At 40.7% G+C, this 25,824-nt stretch overlaps 1 protein-coding gene across 2 annotated transcripts in view; it reads right to left on the bottom strand.

Annotated features, from left to right (window-relative positions):
- LOC148883092 (sodium bicarbonate cotransporter 3-like) overlaps window positions 1-19,371 on the bottom strand; it is a 31,322-nt gene extending 11,951 nt beyond the window's left edge. For both annotated transcript variants that reach the window (XM_089023903.1, XM_089023904.1), the window contains exons 1-12: window positions 19,218-19,371; window positions 13,145-13,226; window positions 11,128-11,277; window positions 10,164-10,302; window positions 9,896-10,056; window positions 8,927-9,115; window positions 7,336-7,713; window positions 2,895-2,974; window positions 1,731-1,888; window positions 1,117-1,204; window positions 563-709; window positions 298-404 (exon numbers count right to left, since the gene is read on the bottom strand). In XM_089023903.1, the coding sequence (XP_088880029.1) occupies window positions 298-404; window positions 563-709; window positions 1,117-1,204; window positions 1,731-1,888; window positions 2,895-2,974; window positions 7,336-7,713; window positions 8,927-9,115; window positions 9,896-10,056; window positions 10,164-10,302; window positions 11,128-11,277; window positions 13,145-13,226; window positions 19,218-19,259 (1,721 nt within the window). In that variant the 5' untranslated portion in view covers window positions 19,260-19,371. The remainder of the gene's footprint in view (window positions 1-297; window positions 405-562; window positions 710-1,116; window positions 1,205-1,730; window positions 1,889-2,894; window positions 2,975-7,335; window positions 7,714-8,926; window positions 9,116-9,895; window positions 10,057-10,163; window positions 10,303-11,127; window positions 11,278-13,144; window positions 13,227-19,217) is intronic.
- Between the last annotated feature and the right edge of the window lie 6,453 nt (window positions 19,372-25,824).

Raw genomic sequence — 25,824 nt, 5'->3', positions numbered from 1 at the left:
GCTCCCTTTCCGAACTTTGCTGCTGAGAATTGCGAATTTCGCCACTGTGAGATTAATAAAAATTAATCTAATTTCACCGAATCTAATTTAATCAAATCTAATTTAATCTAATCTCATCTAATCAAATGTAAACTTTTTCAGTTGGTTCACTGAAGATTCATCAGAGACTGTTTTCTTTTAAGCATAGTAATAAATGACAAATGTAGCAAATGAGCATTAAACAATTTGAAAAAGCATCAAGGTGTTGAAATTATTTTTATGATGTGCTCTGGTGCCACAAAGACGTTTCCGACTTGCCTTCCGGTCCTCTGCAGCTCCGGACCCACTTGGTGGTCCTCTTCCTTTTCCAGTTCTCCCGCAGGGGATGCCGTGCCATTTGGATGCGATGGCCTCTTCCTCTTTAGCTGCAAGTTGGAGGACATTCAAATTGTACAATGAAATTGAAAATAAGTCTTTTAGGAGTACAAGAAAAAAAAAAAGAACTCAAATCACGCATTAAAATGTACATTTTCAAACTATAAATATTTAGTGAATCAGACCCTTACTATTTTCCTGGACCAACCTGGGACGGGACGTTTTTAGGGGGCTCGATTCGGATCGTAGGGTCCCACTCTCCAGGAGGGAGGACTGTCACCTGATCAAGGAACTCATCAATCCCTGATAGGAGATCCGTTCGATCTTTGGCCTTGTACGCCACATCGTGGAAAATCTGTGTCATTGAAATGACAACAAGGGAATTGACATTAAGATGGCAAAGTTCCATGAAATTTTAATATTGCTTTTGCATATAATAAAAAACAACAACAATTTACTCGTTCACTGCCGGGAGATGTGCAAAAATGTGTTCACTCTAGTGTCAGGGTTTTTGTCATTTTCACTCAAATTGCAGGACCCATAGAATATATGATTTTTCGGACTACACTGTGGTCTTTCATCTGAAAAAAAAAGTAAAGTTAATTCCTAAATTATATGGGTCTGGAGTTATCTGAGCTTGAAATGGGGGCAGCTGTACAAAATACAATACATACATTTTGATTTATATGGCACTGTAACAAAGTGCATGTACCATGTCCAAAAATTAATTAAATGGTTGAAAGTGAAAATTTTGTATGGCACCTCATCTGTCATCAGTGTGGCCATCGATCTGCCAATCTCATGGTACTGAGGACCTTTACCATGAGGACCCAAAAGCAGGAACAGGAACCTTTGGACAAAACACACACACACACACAAAACAATATAATAATAAATAATAATAATACATTTCATTTTTAAACGCCTTTCAAAACTCTCAAGGCCACTTCACAGTCACAGGATACTTTTTTTGTGGTTGAGCAGCAGCAGCCACACGCACCAGCATTCACTCAACCCGGAAGTAACTCAAATAGATAGAAAGCTAGCTAGCTAGCCAATAGATAGCTAATAGCTAGCTAGCTAGATAACTAGCCAGCGAGCTAGATAGCTTTATAGTTCATCGATAGCTAGCTAGATAGCCAGCAAGGTAGCAAAGAGCTAGCTAGTGAGATAGATAGCCATATAGCTGGATAGCGAGATAAATAAATCAAGAAGCATTCACACTAAATGCTGAATTTTTTCCCCCTTTTGCCATTCATTTAACAACAATTTTAAATCCATAATTTCAATATATATGCATGGTCAAGATACGGAACACGACAACATAGCCTGCCCAAGGCATATATCATCTCTTATTTTGAAAGAAACAAAAGCACCTTGTGGGAACCGGAACCTCAGTGAGGCCGGTGATCAGAACCGCAGGGGACAGTCGAACAAAAACGATGATGGGTTTTTCCAAGAAATCCACTTCTCCCACCAACACGTTGGAAGCTTCAGCGCCGGGGGGAATCTTCTTCATGAAATTCATATCCACCTAAAAATCAAAGATCCAAATGATTCTAACGCATGTGGCGGGGTGTCATTTTGAAGCGAATTGAGAGGGATTGTTCGGCAGAGCAGGGAGGTTGCTAGCATGCTTTTGAGAGCTTATAAATGGAAGCGGAGTTAGCATCTAAAACAGGGGTGTCAAAGTCATTTTTTGCCACAGGCCACATTGTAGTTATGGTTTCCTCTCGAGGGCCGTTATGAATTTGGGGAACCCATTAGAATGTTTAAATCCCTTCAAATATTACATATAGAGCACACAGCAAATTAATGAATAACTTGTTTTCAAATCTGAAGTCAAGAATAATGACTTTTATTGTGGTTGACATCCAAAAATATGACATTTTGGCTCAGATTTTAGCAATCATCATGGAATTTAACAAGTTTGATTTGCTTTCGCGGGCCGAAAAAAATGATGTGGCGGGCCGGATTTGGCCCGCGGGCCTTGACTTTTACACCTGTGATCTAAAACCTTCAAATGAGAAGAAACGTTGGGACCTGATTTGCTGTCTATATCTAATCTGAGAGTAAGATTTTTTTTAAATAAAAAATCCGAAATAATCAAATGTCAATACACATTTAGAGCGAGGCCATTGTTCCAGAATTGTAAAGTCACGGCTTTATCGCCGTTATCAAACCCAACTTTTTTTCCCCACGACAGTTGTAGATCGACACCGACAAGAGTACTGAGCAAAGATTGCCCCCCGCCCAAAAAATAAAAATAAAAAATAAAATATGTGAAGCGTTTCTCGCCATGGCACTGAAAATATTTCTTGTGCTCAATGGCAGTGGGCGCCTTCCCTCTTTGTGCAACGTGACTCATAAAGAGCGCACCTTATTTTTGGAAGGGTGCTTTTACAATCCACAAATTTGCTTGCCAGCTTTGTGGAGGAGGAACAAAAATGGTGAAAATATGAGACCATGCTTATTTATTTTTGGGGGTATATGAGCGGACATGTTCACTTCAAGTGGACACTACTGCTTTCTCTACTGACCCCAACTTTGGATGGCCGTCTCTCTACTGCCTTTTCGCTGTCCAGGTAGTTCGGGACGGAGTTCAGATGAACGAGCGGTCCTGGTGGAGAAAACAGGTTGGAGGTGGGGGAGGACGAAATAGGGAACGGACAATGAGCGAGGATGTAAGAACTGTTGAATTTTAACAATGAAGCTTCATTTAAAGGACAACCGACACCATTTTTTTGTTTCCTAACTGACATCCGAAAAACGTTTTATAGCATCTAAAATACCCAGGACGTCTTGCCTTGCTCTAGAATCAAAACAATGGTTTCAGATTCGGAGAAGATGCTTTTTGTTACTCATCCAGTTATGAATATGATTCAAATAGTTCTGAAGAGGAAAGCATACATGTTTGCAATCGATTAAAGAAGTCCGAGAAGTCAGGACTCCAATGTAGCGCCCCGGATAATGCACAAGATGGCGCCCAAGCTCCGTTGGAAATGGGCTGATTTGTCTGCTGGGAATTTGTGTCAACTAGTATCAAACAATAGTCTAGGTGCAACACACAGCGATTCGCCATCACGTTATTTACGTGTTTTTCTTCTAATTTCGCCATCAACACGGATGGAAACAAAGTTTTCAGACCAAACAAAGTACCCAAAATGCATTGTGTGTCGCTTTCTCGGTCAGGGGCGTTTCAGACGTGACTCGTCCGGAGGTGTCGGTTGTCCTTTAAACTTCCTGCTTTACATTTTATGAATTGAACTTCACATTTGTATGCACATCCCGACTGGACAACTTTAAAAAAAAACAGCTGGTGAATAAATCCCATAAGCTAACACCAAACCGTGAATGGACACTTGAGATAGTAAATAACGGCATCTCGGCCTCAAATGTTTGCGCGACGACAGAACATTTTCTTCCCAAGTTAACCAGAAGCTAACCCTTTCATGCACCCTGTAGCCCGATAACGGGATAAGCTGCCCAGTGCAGTAACTGCTATCCATGAAAGGGTTAAAAACACACCAGCATAGGGCAAAAACAAATCATACTTTCATTACCCGCATGAATGTTGAAATGGAAACTGACACAGGAAACGCTAGCACTTCAGTTAACATGCGGCTAGTTATGAAATATGAAATGTATCATGGAGGGGTCACTTCCACACAGAATATGTCGTACTATTCTGTGTACACCTTCGCAGGCGCCTTACCCATCACCCTCCCCTCTCAAATCTCTATTTGCAGCAACTGCATCAGCACATGTCGGTGTCATAAAAACCGACGGTAAAGTCAGCCAGAGCTAATTCCAGTTTATTAAGTGTAAATGTGCCATTTATTCAAGCATGGAATTCATTGCCTAGAAGTAAAATTAGACATGGACAAACACGTCGGTACCCTTCTCACCACTTGAATTATGTTTGACGCCTTATTTTCATTGCTTGATTTTTTTTAAATTTATTTAGTATTCCTGCCGTGTAGTTCTTTCACTGTAGGTCCCGAAAGGCTATGAAAAATATGGCCAGTGTGTTTGTAGACATTGTGCAGATGTGACAATCCAACAGGAACCTGATTGCTCACATACGCGACAAAGCCTCTTGGAATATGAGAGGGATTAGCCGAGGTTGCGATATTCATTCTGGGACGGCTAAACGGCGGAATGTTCCCCCACAATCGCATTTTCGATGACTCAGCAAATTTGTGGGCTGACATTAAAATAGTATTTATCTGTTCTAAATTTAGATACAATACTAAGAAATCTCGTGTTTTGAATGAATGTTGCGTATGCACTATTTTGCCGATTTTTGACTTCTTGTTTTGATTTGAAACCGTAATTTTCATGAATAAACCGTAACCCGGAATGGGATAGTGAAAACCGAGAGTAGTAGGCAGACGGACGGCACCGGAAGGAACTAGGACTCTCTGGGAATGGCGCTCGACGTCATATTTTCAATTAGAGAATACATTTGTGAATGGTAGTGAATGAGTTAAGCTCTGTATACATAGTATAGTCATATCTAGCTGGCTAACTATGGGCTGGGTGGCTATCTAGCTGGCTAGTTATGAGCTGGATGGCTATCTAGCTGGCTAGTTATGAGCTGGGTGGCTATCTAGCTGGCTATCTATTAGCTAGCGATTAGCTAATTAGCTGATGGCTGGTAGAAAGCTAGCTAGCTGGCTGTTGGCTGGGTGGCAATCTAGCTGGCTATCTATTAGCAAGCTATTAGCTAGCTTTCCATCTATTTGAGTTACTTCCGGGTTGAGTGAACGCTGGCGTGTGTGCCTGCCGCTGCTCACCCACAGAAAAACATATCCTGTGACTGTAAAGCGACCTTGATAGTTTTGAAAGGTGCTTATAAATGAAATGTATTATTATTATTATTTAGAAATAATGGACTAAATGTAGTTAAAGTCACAATCATGAGTTTTGTCAGGACATGAATTGGATGAGCGACAGCCTCAAAAAAATGGTACAGTCCTAGAAAAAAAACCACAAGAAAATAAATCAAAAATGAATACGAAATTTACAAAACAAAAATCTTCAGCGTGTACACAGTGGCTGTACTGATTTAAAAACCTTGACAACCAAGTTTCCAACAATCCATTTGAATAAACGACACGTTCAAGGTCTTCTCATGTCAACCCCCTATGCTCCCTCCCCACTAAATTCACAGTAATGCGGTCAGCTATTTCAAGCCTGAAACTTTCACCACGTCACACTAATTCGATTAATCATCACATCTTGATAACCTCATTTAAGTAATGCAAAAACCCCACACTGAACGCTTGTCCATTGCCCCCCCCCCCCACCCACCCCAAAAAAAAGTATACATCCTTCTTGAGTAGGATGCAATTACAGAGGCTTAGCAGCTATAATAAGATGACCCTTTCACACAACCTCTCAGGTTCAACAAGTGAGAGTTTGGACACGCCGTTCCACACTTGGATCTGGAGCCGGTCCCAGAATGAGACACAGACCGACACTCACACGCACACATGAAGACGTCGAATGATAAACTAACAAGGAAAGGAATTTAAAGTGTCTCTTGGAGGTGTCAGCGTTGCTCGTATAGAACCGTGTCTAATCTGAATTATACGGCGAACCGTATTGCTTGCACGCATGATACAGTCAAACCTTGGTTTTCAACCATAATCTGTTCCAGAAACCTGTGCGAAGAAACAAAACATTTCTCATTATAATCAAAGTCTGCTTTTTTTAAAAAAATCGCGATTGAACAATACAAACACGCCTGCTCACAATGGAACGCTCCACGAGGATAATGTGTCGGTCGCAATCAGACGCGATACAAAGAAGTGGCGTAAAAAGAAGCGGATGGGAGTCAAGTGGTGCATTCAGGTGCGCTCAGTTTGGTCGAGAATTGATTTTCGGTTGTAAACCGAGGCATTAACTAATTCACTGCCAGACGATGTGCAAAAATGTGCCCAGTCCAGTGCCAGGGTTTTTGTCATTGTCACTTGTAAATACAGAAATATTCAATGCAGCGTAAGAAACCGTAGACTCCCCTTTTTTTTCAGAATAAAAGAGTTAATTCTGATGTTAAATAGGTCTGGAGTTATTTGAGCTTAAAATGGGGGCGTCTGTACAAATGAGTTCAAAAAAACCTGAAATATTTGGTCGAAAACCAAAATAGTCGAGATCAGACACATTACGTCTGTGTAAGCTCTCAGTCGTGCAGGAATGGTCCATCGATGAAAAGGTTTCTTCAGCCGTCATCTGGACTTCTTTGAAGGTGTCGGACGTTTCACTTCTTATCCAAGAAGCTTCGTCAGCAAAACTAAAGTTTTACTGGTAGTTTCGGCCCTATATATATATATATATATATATCCCTACTGTCCAGATGTGGCGGTGCCAGACTCTGCTATGATTGGTCACTGCTCTCAGGTTAGGGGGAGCAGAGGACTACTCCCTGCGGCTCCACTGATTGCTTCTACTGTCCTGACTGACGATTGGCCTGATTTCCCAATTTGCCCTGTCCCGGCTAAAGAAATCTTTTCATCGATCAGACACATTAGAAATCCGAGGTTTGACTGCATATGATTGCGTAGCCTAAAACAATGCTACAACAGTTGCTTCCGTAGAACCAAACCGACGTGTTTTCAAAATGGAGCCTCGCATAAACTACCAACCAGACAAACTATCACACAGCATACAAGCCAGAGAAGGCGATCAGAGCTTTTTTTTCCCTCAATCACAAAGCTCGATCAAAGCAAGACATGAAGGAATGCTTTGAAAATGTGCAGGTGGGGCGGGGGTGTCAGAAACCAAGCTGAGTGCAGCACAGCATTGAAAATGACTGTAGGAAAGCAGCAAAGGGTGCGTCAGGAAGTGAGCTTTGTCAATGGGTAGTTGATGAGATGGCCGCAGCGTTAACAGGAAGCCGAGCTAGCCGTCATGCTAGTGCTAGTGTTTTCTGATCAAGCTGTGACTCACACTGGCGAGCTAACACAGATTATTTGCCTTCTAAGGGCAGCTGCTCGGACCCCTGGGATGCGCAGGAAGATTGCCGGCTCAACGGGGACACTGCCGCCTCGTCCTCCGGCGATTTAGGCGCTTCGTCATCCTTAGGCGGAGACACCACCACTTGCGGGATGCTATAAAGGCCGACGCCGGCGCTGCGTGGGGGGCTCGGGGAACTACGTCTGAAGGACGCGGGGGTACCCTGAGGGGTGTCGAGGGGAGAAGGAGCCCTGGGGCGACCCGTGTTGGTGGAAGAGGATGGAAGGAGGTGGTTGAGTAGGATGGAAACGCGGGATTCTTGTCTCTGAGGTAGGTTGGAGGAAGAAGGCGGCGCTCCAGGCTTGTGGAGGGAGAGACGCGAAGAGGAAAGGCCCTCTCCTAATAGAGGAGACAACGGTGAGAAGGAGAAAGAAGGTAGGGGAAAAGGAGAAAAAGGAAGAAGGGATGGAGCAGATAGGAGAAGAAAAAAAAAACATGTGAAGTCCAACTCTATCAAAAAAAGGGGATGAGGTGGGTTGGAAGGAGCCAGCCAGCGAGGAAATGTTATTTGAGAGATTTCACACATGCATCGAGTGAGCGAACATTGTGCTTCAGTGGAGAACACGCTGAGTCGGGGGATGACGTGTTGGTGTCCACAAGGCCTCATCAAGCTCCAAAAACAACATGCCAAGGGGGAGAAAAAAATAAAATAAAGACAACACCAATAGCAAACCTCCACAGCAAACCAGTCCAAGTACCAAGCTAACAATGGTCTCGCAGAAATTAGTATAGCCAGTTTTAGCTAAGTAACCATCACCTACGTTGAATAAAATTTGGATCACAATGTTGGTCACCGCCGTAGCCATGCGCTTGTCCAAGAAAAAAATAAATAAACAAACTAAATCAGTGTTTCAAACCAAAGCCAGCCACACGGACAAAATCGTTAGCATCCACGTTTCTATGATTCGATCCCTAGATGGTACTCACTTTTACCATCCACCTTCTATGCACGCGTTGAAAGATATAAAGATTACATTGTTTTTATACTTTTTTCAATCATGTGCTGCAAAAAAAATATATATATATACAGTGATACATTGGCTTACGAACTTAATTGGTTCTCAAACAGAGTGTGTAAGGCGAAATGTGTGTATCCCAAAAATTAATTTTCCTTTGGAAACCATTACAATGAGAATAATCCGTTCCCAGGTCCCCATAAAACACAATTTTCTACTTTCTAATGTTCTATTTTCTAATTTTCAAAGCCTTAAAACTACACAAAATATACCTTATTTTATGTATAATAAATGTGCTATGGTATTATAAGTAAATATATAAACTGTACTGTATAATTAAGTGGTTTTATTGACCTTTGTGATGGTCGTTGATGGCTTGATGGAATGGAGTGGCCGGTTTCATCAGCATTAAACACACAAATTTCACCATGTTGAGGAATGATCCCTTGTAGGTGATCATTTTATCTAGTTCCTCATCAATTGCGGTCTGTTTAGCTGTAAAATTTTCATAAATGTAACATTCGTAAACCAAGGGGTTCGGAAACCGAGGTATCACTGTACATCAAAAGCGAGTGCGCCGCCGGAGAGAATCTCACCGTTTCTTTCAAGCAAGAGAGGGTCAGAATGTTTCTTGCCTATGTCAGCAATGGAGCGCACCAAAGGGATGCGGTTACTAAGTTTTCGCTCGTTCTGATGGTGGTGCTTCTTCAGCATGGCCTCACGGACCTTCGCCCGGAGGTCCTCCTTGAGCTGGCCTGACGCCACCATGCTGTCAATTACCATGTCTGGAAAGAGAAACTGCGTGTGATGAAAAAATAGAAAAAAAAAAAATCGGATTTTGCGTGCTATAAAAGGCTTCTGGGTATAAGGCGCACCGTCAATGAATGGCCAGTTTTAAAACTGTTTTAATATGGGGCGGTGCAACTACATTATGAGGCGTAAAGTGACCTTGAGAGTTTTGAAAGGTGCTTAGAAATGAAATGTATTATTATTATTTGCTAGCTATTTGCTATCTAGCTAGCTATCTATTCACTATCTAACTGACTGGCTATCTAGCTAGGTATTTGTTGGCTATCTTTTAGCTCGCTATCTCGCTTTCTCGCTATCTATTTGAGTTACTTCCGGGTTGAGTGAACGCTGGCGCGTGTGGCTGCCGCTGCTCACCCACAGAAAAACTTATCCTGTGACTGTAAAGTGAGCTTGAGAGTTTTGAAAGGCGCTTAGAAATGAAATGGATTATTATTATTATTATTATCGAACAGAAGTTACGATTGTGGTTGCAATAGGCATCCACGAGATGGAGGATACACTAAAGGGAATACAATACAATACATTACAATACAATACCAGTGGTGTGTCGTCAGGGCCTGCAAGGCCTTTTCTGAAACATATACAGTAAATACAAAAAATCTAAATAAATAATAGCTAACAATTAGTTTTAGGAGTGATCTGACGGTGGGAAAATACGGTACTTCATTGTTAATTTGTAGAAAACAGGTCACTACTCGGCGGTTACGATAACCACACGACTGGGAAGTTGTCACAAAAAGAATGTGTGAATCTACCTGCGATTTCTTCTATACTGTTGGCCCTCATATCCAGCATGACAGTACCATTGAGGATACAGCTTCGCAGTTCAAATAAACTATGCAGTGACAACGTAGCCACGTAAGGCTTGCTCCACCTTTCCCCGCCATCTTCGACGTCCTCTTCAAACTTCAGCCACCTGTCGATCGATCGTGAAAAGTAAGCAGTCCATGAAGGCTGTCACATGTGGAATTATCAGTACAGTTTTTTTTTTTTTTTTGCCACTGTTCCGATCCTTCGTCTGACCTGGCAGTTTCTCTCCATTCTGTGGCGCTGCCATCCCGGAAGGAGAGTTCATCCAACTCTGTGAAGAGGTCATGGGGAACATGCTCCAAGTCATCGTCTTCCGTGCCCAGAATGAATTGAACCCGCTGTGATGGAGTGTCTGTTGACAAAGTGGGCAAAGAGAATGGACATTTTTTTCCGCTGTTTTATAGCTCATATGAATCTTTATTCTCCATCCATATGTCTGCTTTGTCACAAACTACAAATCCTGACCTCCACTGATTTTACGTATCTGGTGACGTGTGAATTAATTCATTCACTGCCAGATAATGTGCAAAAACGTGTCCGCTGCAGTGCCGGGGTTTTAGTCATTTTTCACTCAAATTGCAGAGACCCACAGAATATTGAGTTTTAGGACTACATAAACATTCAATACACCGTCAGAAACCTTAGACACTTTTCTTTCATCAGACAAAAAAAGAGTTAATTCCTAAGTTATCTGGAGTTATCTAAGCTTGAAATGGGGGCAGTTGTACAAAAGGCAAACGCTGCCCCCTTGTGGGAGGGAATAAAATCGCCAGAGGTCTGACCAGCGCTGACCCGCAAGGAAAATCACAACCGAACAAATTCGGAAGTGCCGCTCCATGTCATATTTTTAATTCCTGAATAAATTCGGGAAAGACAATGAATGTTAAGAGGAAAAAAAATAGAGTTAATTCCTAAGTTATATGGGTCTGGAGTTATCTGAGCTTGAAATGGGGGAGGCTGTAAAAAATACAATACAATATATTTATATTGGTTTACATATTGCTTTAACAACTGCTGAAGCTGTAACAAAGCGCTAACATGGACAAAAGGCAAATACTGCCCCCTCGTGGAAAGGAAAAAAACATTGCAAAGAAAAACCAAAACCCGAAAAAATACAGGAATGGCGCTCTATGTCACAATACGTTGTGCGAGGATGTCGAGGTGATCCGTTTCTAACCGTAAGGGGGAGATTCTCTGTCATCCTCCTTTCCGTCATCTGAATCTTTATCCCTTCTCTTTCTATGGTGTCTGTGTCCTCGGTGACGATGCCGTCGCTTATTTTCTCTTCCAATGGGAACGTGAACGCCCACGTACACGGCTCGGTGGCCTGGAGGAAAGAAAAACAAATATCATTTGAATAAACTGCGGGGATGAGAAAATTGTCATCGGTGGCGCGACGGAAACGAGAAGATGAGGCATTTGACACTTCATCCAAATGTCACACGACGGTTCATTGTGAGAGAGCATCACATGACGGATGTGACTACAACGCTCTCTGCTAAAAAGGACGCAGACATTCGAAATGTGTCAATGGTGTGCCAACTTCACCATCCACGAAAACCTTATGAAGAGAAATTAACTCATTCACTGCCAGACGATGGGCAAAAATGTGTCCACTGCAGTGCCAGGGTTTTTGTCATTGTCACTTGAATTGCCACGTATTCTCTTCTTTCGTCAGAAAAAAAGAGTTACAGTATTTTCTGGTGTATAAGGCGCGCCTGAGTATAGGCACACCCCCAATGAATGGTGTATTTTCAAACTTGTTCCATAAATAAGGTGCACCTTCAATGAATGAAAAAGGTTTTCCAAATATAACATATAAATATATATAAGTTTTCCAAATACAGGTAAGATCCGACTTACGTCCGAGTTCCGTTCCGACCAAACGGTCGTAAGTCGAAATGGTCGTAAGTCAAAATCCATTGAAAATGTTGAAAAGAGAGTCGGAGGCTAAATGACACGCAAACTATCCCCCTGTGGTGCCATCACGCGGTCGATTGCTGTGCAAGAGTAAGATGCTGGCTGCCTGGCAAAAATTGTCCTACTAGCGCGTTTCGGTGCCAGGCGTAGAATGATTTTTTTTTTAATAGGGTCATGGTCGTAAGTACAGGTGGTCGTAAGTCGAGCTGGTCGTAAGTCCGATGTTACCTGTATAAGGCACACCACATTATAAGGCGCTACAGTAGAGGTTGTTACGTACTACTTCTTCTAAAGGGCAGCGGGAAATGGAGTCGGTGGCTGCTGATAGTACAGTGAGACCTCAACTTACAAACACCTTATCTTACAAATTTTTCATCTTAAAAACTTCAAATTTCTGAAAATTAAACCTTATAATAAGCACTATTTTCATAATACACACCCACCACGGCTGGCGGAGTGATCTTTGGCGGAAGCACACGACCGAACAGCACCAGAGGTTAAGTTACCAACAGTCCTTATGGAAGGTGACTCTCCTTCCATAAGCCATCAACGACCATCAAAAAGATAAATAAAACTTTATTTTACAGCACAGTTTATTTTTTTAATTACAGTCCTCATGTAATGTGCCTCTCTTTCCAAACAGCAATTCCGTTTGACCCTCGACCTCCAACACCATTCCATCAAGCCATCAATGACCATCACAAATGCAAATAAAGTGACTTTATGATACAATGCAGTGTAGTTCTTTCATTACAATACAATAGCATATTTATTATAGATAGCATAAGGTATGTTGTGTGTAGTTTTAAGGCTTATTTAGTTGAAAAGTATATTTTATGGAAACCCGGGAACTGATTATTCCCATTTTAATGGTTTCCTATGGGAATTTTCTTTTTGAGATACACACTTTGTCTGGGAACCAATTACGTTCGTAAGTTGAGGTCTCACTGTAGTTGCGAAACCTGTTGCGACTCAATATTACTTCACATATAAGGCGCACCTGCATATAAGGCGCAGGGTAATCTTTTGAAGAGAATCAAGGCTTTTGGGTGCGCCTTATACACCGGAGAATAGAGTAATTCCTAAATTATATAGGTCTGGAGTTATCTAAGCGTGAAATGGGGGCAGCTTAACATGGACAAAAGGCAAATAGATTGTCGGAAGTCTGACCAGTGCTTTATCTGCGTCAAGAAAAACCAATTCGCGAATAAATTTGGGAATGGCATCGAATGAGTTCAATTGTCTCAGGTGGCCCGAGTTCAGTGATGACTTACTTTCCAAGTCGTCCTTTTCGTAGTTTGTCTGAATGGTGAAGCTGCTTTTTCCGTGGTCAACGATTGCCTCCTCATCTAAACCCTGGGGAATAAACACACAAAATGTTTTGGATTTGTTTTTTGTTGCTCAACATTTTGGCACAAAAATAACATTGACGAGCCTTTCCAAACCCGACATAGCAGTAGGAAGTGGGAGACTATAAAGCAACCATATAAATAGTGGATCGGAAGCATTTCTTTACTTTTCTTTAGCGACTCACATCACACCTTGGCGTGACCTTTCAATCCCGTCACCAGCTCTGCTTTTAACCGCCCTTTGACTTTGATCCTCTTTACATGAGATTGTGGCTCACCTGAAAACCTCGGAACCTTGTCATGATGTTGCCACGCTTAGCCCATTGCAGGACTAACCGTTTTTGCCCCTTTGAAAATATTATAGACTTTATTATACAGTGCAGTTTATTTTCTTTAATTATAATACCATAACACATTTATTATACATAAAATAAGGTATATTTTGTGTAGTTTTAAGGCTTAGAAATTTAGAAAAGTATGTTTTATGAGGACCCGGGAACGGATTATTCTCATTTTAATGGTTTCCTATAGGAAATTATTTTTTGGGATACACACTTTTCGCTTTACACAGTCTGTCGGGGAACCAATTAAGTTCGTAGGCCAAGGTATCACTGTATTTCAAAACAGGTAAATAAAAAATAACGATCCATAGACTACTAAACAAAACTATTAAATGCAACAAACTCGATTTTCATAAGATACGCACACAACGCAATACGCAATACACGGTTGGTCCAATGACAAACGGTGTCATGAGTACTCCCCTACCAATCCGCTCTAAAATGTTGGAACATTGAGACAGCTGCAGGAGAACCGCTATTAAGTTACCGCAACGTGCATGGCCAAAAGTGGGCGAACCGTTGAGATCACGTCACACCACGACCACGATAAACCCCAAAATGTCATAACCTCTCACTAAAATAAAGCCATAAGGTTAAGAAAACCGAATGATATTTTAACCTGTAAGGTGAAACCTCGGTTAAATATTTGAGCAGGCTATTGAGCACGATATCCCCGGAGGAGAAGCCTGTTTGAGATAAGAGTCACATATTCGGTTTATAAATACTACAGGGTGACAGTGACCTCATGTTAGCGTGGGCCGGTTAGGGGATAAGAATGGACCGGATGTACAAAATGGAGTATGTGTGGACATTTTGTGACAAAGACAACTTAGGTCCAAAATTTTTAACCACAAAGGAATTAATAGCGGCATGAGGCAATTTCATTGAGAAATAACAGTGTGACGCAATACAATATCCTTTTTTTCTTCTCTCATTCGGGTCATCTCTCACGGTGAAGCTCTTCTGCCAAGTGGTGAAAAAAAAACTAAATTAACTCATTCATAAATACAGTAAAGTCTCGTTATATCGATATCGGATATATCGATAGTCCCGGTTATATCGATACTATTTCTATGCACGCACTGAGAAAATTACATGCAAACAGGGTCGGATATATCGATAGTCCCGGTTATATCGATATTTTTTCGGACTCCCTTGAATATCGATATAATGAGACTTTACTGTATTTGGAAATTGAAAATATGACATAGAGCGCCATTCACAAATTAGTTCGATTGTTTTTTCTTGCTTAGGTGCCGATAAAGCGCTGGCCAGAACTCTGGCAATGTTTTTCCCTTTCACAAGGGGGCAGCATTTTTCTTTTTTTTTTCCTACGTTAGCGCTTTGTTCCAGCTTCAGCTGTTCTTAAAGTGCGATATAAATCAATATGTATGTATTGCATAGTATTTTGGACAGCCGCCCACATTTCAAGCTCAGATAACTACAGACACATATAATTTAGTAATTAATTCTTTTTTTTTCCTGATGAAAGAAGAGAGTCTAAGGTTTCTTATGTTGCATTGAAAAGTTATGTAGTCCTAAAACTCAATATTCTGTGGCTCCTGGAATTCAAGTGACAATGACAAAAACCCTGGCACTGTAATGGGCACATTTTTGCACATGTCTGGCAGTGAATGCTGGAGTTGGTGTATATTCCCAGCCAAAATCTGAGCCTCACACATTCTTAACGGCGTATTTGGTACACGGTGTTCCCGACCTACATGACGGTGTAATTAACGGAAAGCAGGGCATGAAAAGGTGTTTAAAAAACTGAAAAACACATTTGTGTAAATGGAATGTTAAGGCGTTTATGAAGCCAAAGATTATTCCTTTTTTTTTTAAAACCAGCTTTATATATTTTTTTTGTATGTCAACACTGGATCAGGTGATTTCTAGCTAATACTTGCACTGATTGGTCAGTTTAGGTCAATCTTTTCTCACCCCCACAAAGACTCTAGTTTGCCTTGCAGTTGTGAAACTCTCATCAAGATCCACTCCAGTTTTAGTCCGAATACATTTACCTGTCTGAAGAAGGTCAAAAGGCCACCGTTTCATAGGGTGTCCCTGGACTTTGTCACGAAAAATCCACTGGGAAGGAATGCAAACATGAGACGCGGGCTTTGGAGTGCGCACAGAAAATGGAGTCACAGATGGCCTGACTCTGACAATGGAGCGATTATAGTAATACATGTGGGAATGGTCATTTAAGTCGGGCTCATGGGCAGGAATGGAACATGGAAAGTAAACGACTGACATATCCTAAACGCTTTTCAATCCAATAAAAATGTCGATAGTGAGTAACTCGCACATTGAGGCTAAGATATGAAGGGTGTGACATCATCATCGTCTCATTTTCCATCGATGCCTTAGTCATTTTTGTCATTCACTGCCAGACGATGTGCAAAAATGTGTCCACTCTAGTGCCAGCGCTTAATCGGCACCCAAGCAAGAAAAAAATACAGAAAAACCTATCCTGTGACTGAAAAGTGACCTTGAGAGTTTTGAAAGGCGTTTATAAATGAAATGTATTATTATTATTAAAAAAACAAAAGCCAAACATATTCGGGAATGTCGCCCTACGTCGTACAGTGAAGTCTCGTTATATCGATATTCAAGGGAGTCCGAAAAAATATCGATATAACCGGGACTATCGATATATCCGACCCTGTTTGCATGTAATTTTCTCTGTGCGTGCATAGAAATAGTATCGATATAACCAGGACTATCGATATATCCGATATCGATATAACGAGACTTTACTGTATTTTCAACTCCCGAATAAATTCGTGGATGGCACTGAATGAGTTAAGTATGCAGTCTTAAAGCATTGTTTCAAGCGCATGGAATAAAAGCGCAGATAGCGGCTGCGGTTGGATAATGCTAGCACCAGATGGAGTTATGAGGTAGCCTATTTGTATTAATAATCAATGTTTTTCGAAATTGTGAATTGGGAGAAAGAAACAGATAAATAAAGGCATATCCAATCCAATCCAATCCAATCCAATCCAATCCAATCCAATCCAATCCTCGTAATTACCAGAGACTCTTATCACTGCTCATAAAGTGCACGGAATAGTTTACCCATGTCGGTAAACAGCATCTGTCGGAACAGCACGTGCCGCTTGCATGTTGCGACTACCTTGGCAGAGCTATTTTAAAGCACCTCACCCCACCCCTAACGCTCTCTTCTTCTTCTTTTTTTTCCCCTCCTCATCGTCCCGCTCCCAGCCATAACAGTCTGGTTCTTCCTCGTCGTCGCTGTTCGAGATCAATCAAGATTAGAAAAGGCGATTCATTACAGGAGCCATGTCAAATGACGGAATGAACCAATAAAGACAACGTAACCTCCCCCCTTTGCGCTTTCACCTTGAATTTGACTTTGGAGAAAAAAAATAATCTCTGATGTCTTTTTCGACGGCAGTGCACATGTTTTATCACGTTCTTATCCAGACGAAAAACAAAAACAAACCTTTTCGAACGACACATGCAGCCTGAGTGCGGATGACCTACCGTTAGCACATGTTTATCTTCACGCTGTTTGTCCATTGAGACCCTTGCGAAAAACAACAATCGAGACCCTTAGCTCGAGCCCTTTTGCTTGTCAGAAACCCACTCGGTACAGATACAATGACACTGGTCGCTTCTTGATTTCTCTGCTGGTATCTTGATACAATGAGGAAAAGAGAGAGAGAGAGAGAGAGAGAGACACACACACATAGAGAGTCCTACTCTGTTGTCAGCCCGCTCTTTACTCGCGAGCCAATCACACTGTGGCACCATTAAATATTTTATTCACCCTGGCCAAGAGCTAAAAAAACGCATACACACGGCAACACATGGAGGACATACGCACACGTTCGGGAGGGACGTACAAATGTTTACCCGCTGAGGTATTCAGGTCACAAAACCAACCCCCCCCCCCCTCCTTACGTAGATAAATGGAAACAGGGATACAGCTTGCTATTCTTAAAGGACAACCGACGTCTCCGGACAAGTTGTGTCCATAATTTGTAAAATGGCTTCAAATGACTTCTACTGAGCGTATTTTATTAAGATTCCACCGCATATAGCTATATTTTACGTTTTAAGACTCGCGCTGAATATTCAGGAAGTCTTGTTTTTGAGTTGGTGACGAGTCCGTACGTGACGTCACTAAAGGAACGCCCCTGACCGAAAAAAGACGCATTGTAGCGGTCATTCCATCACGTCAATTTATTTTGCTGTACTTGTTTGGTCTGGGGACCTCGTGTTGCACCCAAAAGCCGCCAGAAGAGAGCGTCCAAGCTCCATATAAGGAATGTATCAGCCTGTGGAAACGGAGGTGGCCACAGGAGGTCGCCATTTTGTGCCTCCTTTTCGTTGAGACATTTCCCCTCAATGTTGACTCATAATGGCACGGAATAAATTCTTTAATTGATTTCAAACATGTATGCTTTCCTCTTCAGAACTATTTGAATCATATTCATAACTGGATGTGTAACAAGAAAGCATATTCTCCGAATCTGAAGCCATTGTTTTGATTCTCCAGCAATGCAAGACATGACGTGACGTCATGGACTTTCTGAAAATGCCCAATTCGCAGCTCAATTTTTAGCAGATTTTGGACATACGACCGAACAGCACAGAGGTTAAGTTACCAACAGTCCTTATGGAAGGTGACTCCCCTTTCTCCACTGTGAGACTAATAAAGGCCAATCCAATCCTTCCATAAGCCATCAACGACCATCAAAAAGGTAAATAAAACTTTATTTTGCAGCGCAGTTTCTTTAATTACAGTCCTCATGTAATGCGCCTCTCTTGCCAAACAGCAATTCCCTTTGACCTTCGACCTCCAACGCCATTCCATCAAGCCATAAATGACCATCACAAATGTAAATAAAGTGACTTTATGATACAATGCAGTGTATTTCTTTCATTACAATACAACAGCACATTTATTTTACGTAGAATAATAGTTGAAGAGTATATTTTATGGAAACCCGAGAACGGATTATTCTCATTTTAATGGTTTCCTATGGGATTTTTTTTTTAGATACACACTTTTCACCTTACACACTCTGTCTGGGAACCAATTAAGTTCGTAAGTTGAGGTCTCACTGTATATTTTATTTATGACGGTGTTTCTGTTCCGTTTTTTTCACATGAAACTACAATTCAACATTTCCTGGAAAAAAATTGGACTGCCTCAAACGGTATTTTAAAAACAAGCACAAGTTTGTCAAACGTCATTTTACAGTCAATTGGAACAATGAGAACTAACTTTTCGTGCGAAAAGATGGATTTTGGACTGGTTAAATATGTCAAACAAAATTGGACGACCACGTACCCGGTTAGCCCATTAAGCTAGCAAATTACTACTATCCCCCCTTCCCCAAACTGAAACAGAAAAAAAGCACATTTCCACGGATAACGTTCATCTAAAAAAAAAATCCCCCATTGGCAATCAAAGTCCAGCCACTTTTTGAACACCATGCCACGTGTCAGAATAAGAAAACCGGCTAACAATAGCAGCTGCTGGAGTTCGAATTTGGTCGCCCGAAGCATCCCTTGTGCTTAGTAGCCAAGCTGCCCCAGCAAACAACCGTATAAGAAAGACAAAGAAACACATAAAACGTGACGTTTTGGAAACAGTTCTCGGTGTAACGCGAGGTACATACTGTTCTCAAAAAGGGGCGCGTTTGTTCCGATGATTCATCCATCGCATTCCCCGCTTGTCTTCGGGACACCGGATAGGTTTTTTTTTACCGGTTGTGTCGCGTAGAGTGAAACCGCAAGCGTGACACTTGAGTGAACGGAAGGAATGGCTGGCCGAAGCGCGCTGGTGGATGACGTAACAAGGCCCCGCCTATGGAGTAATTGACAAGAGTTGTTTGCCAGTAGGATTTTAATATTTATACTATTAGCCAATCAATCCGCATGTCGTCATTAGAAGGTTTTATTTTTGTTCGATGCCGAAAGGCAAAGCGGGCTTTTTGTGTTGTGATACATTCAACGAACATCCTGTAATTATATTATTTAGAAAATATATGTGTAAAAAACCTTTAAACTAGACACATAAATAACTCACAGGAGAAAACTATAACAATAAAACAAGCTAAAATAATTATTTCATAAAACGGTGTACGGTACTATATTTCATACCTGTAAACGGGTCGTATTTTGCCGTATTCAGTTCGATTGTTGCAAATTTTTAGGTGTGTACAGTATACAAGAAAGTTAGTACGGCAAACGCAAAAATTGCTAAATATAATTTTGAGATATTTTCTATTGCGTTTTCGTCATTAAATATTAGCAGTAATGTTAACTATAACAAATATCGCGACTCGTAAAAAAGCGAAGACGACCACCAAGATAACAAGTCCGTGCGAAAGGTCTCGAGAAGAAACAAAAGTTCCGAGAAGATTAGTTCTGGTCAAGTGGATTTTTTTAAATTCTCAAATCAGTTAAATTAAATATTTTACCGTGTTTTTTTTCGCCGTAATATTATTGATATGTTTTTATAAACATTCTACACACATTCAATTTTTTTTTTGTTGTGGACAAATCCAATTTGCTCAACAACAAAGAACATACAGGTACTTGATTATGGCTAGAAATATGTTGTAACTTGTAAAAAGTATTAATGTTTTCACGTGCAATGTTGTTAATAAAACTGCGCAATGAAATATTAAACACGTGTATGTTTTTTTTCTCAGTAAGTAAGGGAAAATTGAGCGGTTAGTAAGGTCACGGTGTCTCGCAGGTTCACAGGTAAATATTATTTACAGAAAAAGTAACAGAATATGTTGTCCGAGAAAAGTGTGGATATATTGAGTATACTAATATCAATAGCCTTTTCAAAATTTAGGTCCAACCGATTAAGGATAGAGAATCAGTTTCAAATCAGAACTCTATGAAGTCGTAATGAGTTGAATTTTTTTAAATGTCTTGACGAAGTACTACCAGTAGAGGGCAGTGTTGCATCAACAATGCACTTCCTGCTTTTCAAAGCGCTTGTTTTTAATCTATTATTCAAACTACTCTTCGGTTTTGATAATTGCTTGCTAAATAATTACTGCCGTGGCTGTTTTCATCACCTTCCTGACTTTTAATGCCACAAAAAAAAACTATTTTAAGTGCCCAATTCGATCTTTATGCCAATCATATAGTATTGATATGAATTTGCCTCAAGGAAGACAATCCCCCATTTATTGTTACAGTTCTCTTGAGTAGCATGAACTATTCTAAAATAAAACGTGACAGCTCAAACTCTCACCTCTTAATTGTACCCTGATTCGTAAGGATATTGAGAGCCTATTAGCACACGAGGAAGTAGTGTGCTATGTACCAGCCAAGACACATGCATCTAAATAATGCATCTGGGAGATGAGTCAGAAATTACACAAGCGCAAGAAGCTGTTGGCATCCACCTGTGAAGTGAATTTGGGAGGAAAACCAACATTCACTGTAAGGTGTTGCAATGATTGGAGAAAAAAAAGTTTTCATAGGAAGACTTTGACATACACTGAAGGCCCTGCTTGAAGAAAACAGTTAACCTATTTACTACCAGACGGTGTGCAAAAATGTGTGCACTCCAGTGCCAGGGTTTTTGTCAAAAAACTAAAAAATATATTTAAACAATTATATCCATTTACATGTTTTCTACATATTATTTATTTACAGTTTATTAGCATATGCTAACATCAAGCTATTGATCTACCGTACTGCATCGCACAAAGTGAATGTCACTTATGCCAAGTAACAATTTAAAACGCTTTATTTTCATGCCCAGATAAGCTTAAAAGAAAGAAAAAGGGCATTTTGCGCTGTTGTGGGTGTGACCACTTGATTTTCTCACCCACAGAAAAACATATCCTATGATTCGTCTGTGTAAGCTCTCAGTCGTACAGGAGTGGTCCATCGATGAGAAGGTTTCTTCAGCCGTCATCTGTAAAAAGTGAAGGTGCGTTTCGCCTCCTATCCAAGAGTTAGTTCGCTGACGAAGCCTCTTGGATTCCGAAACCTTCACTTTTGTACAGATGACGGCTGAAGAAACCTTCTCATCGATATCCTATGATTGCAAAGTGACCTTGAGAGTTTTGAAAGGTGCTTATAAGTGAAGTATTATTATTATTATTATTATTATTATTATTATTATTACTTTGCCGCCAATTAACTCCTTCATGTACAAATATGTGTCCACTCCAGTGCCAGGGTTTTTGTCATTGTCACTCGAATTCCAGAACCCACATAAATTTGAGTTTTACATAAATAACGCGATGGTGAATCGTTGTGTGTTGCACCAAGACTATTTGATACTAGTTGACACAAATTCCCCGCAGACAAATAAGCCCATTTCCAACGGAGCTTGGGCGCCATCTTGTGCATTTTCTGGGACGCTACATTAGGGTCCAGATGCCTCAAAATGATCCTGAAGGACTTCTTTAATCGATTGCAAACATGTATGCTTTCCTCTTCAGAACTATTTGAATCATATTCATAACTGGATGAGTAACAAGAAAGCATCTTCTCCGAATCGGAAGCCATTGTTTTGAATCTAGAGCAAAGCAAGATGTCCTGGCGTGATGTCACGAACAAGGGGGCGGGACCTTCTGAAACTCGGCATCTCCAAGGTCATTTTGAAGTATTTTTGGCACACTTTAATTCATATTTATTGGTGTTTTGCATTTGACTAAAAATATCAGCCTGCGTGTTTTGGGTATTTTAGATGCTATAAAACGTTTTTCTGATGTCAGTTAGGAAACCAAAAAAATGGTGTCGGTTGTCCTTTAAGTCACCACATGATTGACATGTTTACCACCATGAACCTCATCGCATCCCAAAGTGCCATTGCATTGATTTTAATTGGTAACTTTTCCACATGGCTGCCTCTTTATGTCCAATTGCCAAACATCATTCACATGGGATCTTACGGAAAGCCTTCAATCCAGTTTGACTCCTTGGAGACCCTCGAAGAGCGGTTGTGGGGTAAAAACAGGCAATGACTAGCATGGTGTATCCAAACCAATACGGATTTGAGTAGTTAGCAGGGAGGAGGAGTCAATCCGTGGGTAGGTGGGGGGGAATAAGGTTGTTCAAATGTGTCCCACCAGCCTCCAGAGGGAAGGCAGAGGTTTGAAATCAATGTGTCGTTAAGTGCAGCTCATCCGCGGGGATACTCTCCCTAATATTAACCATGCAACAGTGACTCAAGACCCACCCCCGGAGCGGTTACACAAGTACAGTGATACCTTGGCTTACGAACTTAATTGGTTCCCAGACAGAATGTGTAAGGTGAAAAGTGTGTAGACCAAAAATTTATTTCCCATAGGAAACCATTAAAATGAGAATAATCCGTTCCCAGGTCCTCATAAAACATAATATTCTACTTTCTAAGCCTTAAAACAACACAAAATATACCTTATTTTATGTATAATAAATGTTCTATTGTATTATATTTAAAGAAATAAACTGTACTGTATAATAAAGTCTTTTTATTTACCTTTGTGATGGTTGTTGATGGCTTGATGAAATGGAGTGGCCGGTTTCATCAGCCTTAAACACTTGATGAGGAACGTAACCTTCTTCTTTTACCATCTTGAGGAATGATCCCTTGTAGGTGCTTTCTCTGCCATAATTTCACCTTGTTCCTCATCAACTGTTAGGCTGGGTTGATAGCTTTTTGCAACAGGTGTACATATGGCTTATGTGGGTTATTTATGAAGCCTGATTGATGGGAATTTTAACCTTGCAGTCTCCACCTTTGAACTATCAAAGTTGAAACGAGTCCAAATTTCACTGTTTCCTATCCATTTTGTCACACTCTCTCTGTCATCTGCCTGTCTCTTTAAAGTTTAAACCACCTCCCTTCACTGCTGCGTTCTTGACCAATCACGTGGCTTTAACCGACGACTGGGGGCGGGAATAGAGGACAAAAAAAATGTCAGCAGCCATTTTCTTTTAGGAGAACGGGCTCGTTCGCAAACGACACATTACTCAATTGTGGCAGCTCCGTGTGTATCCTGAAAAATAGTTCGTATGCCAAGGTAAAATTTTCATAAATGTAACATTCGTAAACCGAAAAGTTCGTCAACCAAGGTATCACTGTATCTGACACAAGCGTCCCCCTGCCCCCATCTTTTGCAACCGTGCTTCCTGTCACCTTTTGTGCTCTCTGCCAACACTCAACGCCTTCCTTCCACCAAACATTTGTGGCCTCTACTAACTTGAGACTCATCTCACACCACGATCTCACTCCAACAAACCTGTGAGCATTAATACCCGCGCGGTCGCCACGGTCGGGACTCTGTCGAACATCCAGCCAATGATGAAGAAGCGGTTTCGGCGGAGATAAGTGAGACTCGGGGCTAACGTGTCACGTCGCCTGCAAAAAAAAAAAAAAAAAAAAACACAAAAAAAAATGTCAAAATGGCGTCGCGAGAGTGGCTGCCTTTACAGCAGCTCCTGTATTTTGTTTTTCTACTTCTTCCTTTCCTCTTCCTTTCATAAATTTGCTGCTGTGAAATGTAAATTTCTCCACTGCGAGACTAATAAAGTCCAATCGCCCAATCATCCAGACGTACACATTCCACCATGACGTCTCTGATCCACCGGTGAAAAGGATGCTTTGATCTTCTCCTCTTTAATCTAGAACTGCTTCATACAACAAAGAGGGTGCAGAAAGTGCTTAAGATTGAATGACTGTGTGTCTTTTGTGTTGTCATATTATTTGTTATTTAGTTCTTTTGACTTCAAGATGACGCCGCGAGAGTGGCTGCCTTTACAGCAGCTCCTGTATTTTGTTTTTATACTTCTTCCTTTCCTTTCCTCTTCCTTTCATAACTTTGCTGCTGTGAAATGTAAATTCCTCCACTGAGAGACTAATAAAGGCCAATCCAATCCAATCAAATTGCCGTTTACACTAACACACCAAAAAGAGCGATCGTGAAGATAATCACATTCATTTTTTTTCTCTTGGTTGCTGAAAAAAAGTCGGAAAAATGTCGAACCAAACACAAGCGCGCCCATGGCTGTTTTTAGAATGTGAGAGCAGTAACACTGTGTGACTGAAAGTGAAGGAAAGTAAAAAAAGCCTCAGGATATTATCGGTCTTGAGATGTCAAAAGCCCTTTTTTTCGGCTGTCCAAAATTCGTATTTGCCTCATACACGAACTTTCAACATGGTCACTCATAAAGTATCCGCAACAACACACATAACGATAACAAAAAAAAAACATAATTAAACACCGCTTTACTTTTTTTCACTTTTCCTCACAAACTCACCACTTATCGACATAACACAGATCACCATCGAGCCATGAATGCAAAGATGGTCAGTTTTTCGGGTGTTATTTTGAACGTGTGTATCTCCGATTACTCAACATGATCAGAAATTGCAGGCCGCATGCTAGGCAAGGTGTCTATTGATTCCATTTTATTGATCACTCACCTACTTGCATGAATGGTTGAGAGATGTACATCTATTGACCGCTTGTGCATTGTGCTTGGGTTGATGTAGAATTCAACTGATCATCGTTTTTTGGGAGATTTTTTTTTCGCTCAAAAATGTCTGCTTCAATCTGATCAGATTTTGCATTTGGCACATTTTGCATTTGTCACATTTCAAACGTCTCGGTTCTCAGCCAATTCGGTTTTAGACTTTTAAGTCTTGGTTTACAACCAAATACGGGTTCTCGACCAAACTGAGTGCACTTGAATGCTGCACTCCGCTTCCTTATACGTCACTTCCTCGTGTCGCGTCTTATTGCGATCGACTCATTAGTATTGTTGAATAAAGTTTTCTTTGTATTTATTCTATTATTATTATTTTACTAAGAAGCTGATGTGTTTCGCTGTAATGCTGTAAAATAGTTAAAAAGTGCCTTTAAAATTGTGTTTTCTAGACTAGGAACAGATTAAAAATGTTTACATTGATTAAAATGTCAGAATCGGAATCAGAAAACTTTATTCGTCCCACAATAGGGAAATTTGCCGTTTTGGTTTTCCTGAAAAAATTAACGTGGCAGTTAAAAAGGAGTTATTGTGCTCTGATTATTATTTTAACTCAAAAAAACATAGTATTTTCTGGTATCTATGTTCCCTGTAATTAGCTGGTGACAGGTCCAAGGGTGTATAAAATTGATTTACTTGGAAAAAAACCACAACAAATTGCTGACATAAGTGCAAACATTTTTATTCTTCAGGCTGCCATCCGCCAAGAGACTTTTTTTAACAGCTTTCCGGAAAGGCCATGGTAATCTTACCTTGTTAGGAGGTGTTAATTGG

Source organism: Hippocampus bargibanti, linkage group LG20 (genome assembly GCF_051943395.1).
Source record: "Hippocampus bargibanti isolate YZ-2025 linkage group LG20, ASM5194339v1, whole genome shotgun sequence".
Classification (NCBI taxonomy): Eukaryota; Metazoa; Chordata; class Actinopteri; order Syngnathiformes; family Syngnathidae; genus Hippocampus; species Hippocampus bargibanti.
Note: the sequence above shows the minus strand (reverse complement) of the source record. Positions and strands in the feature narration are given on the sequence as shown.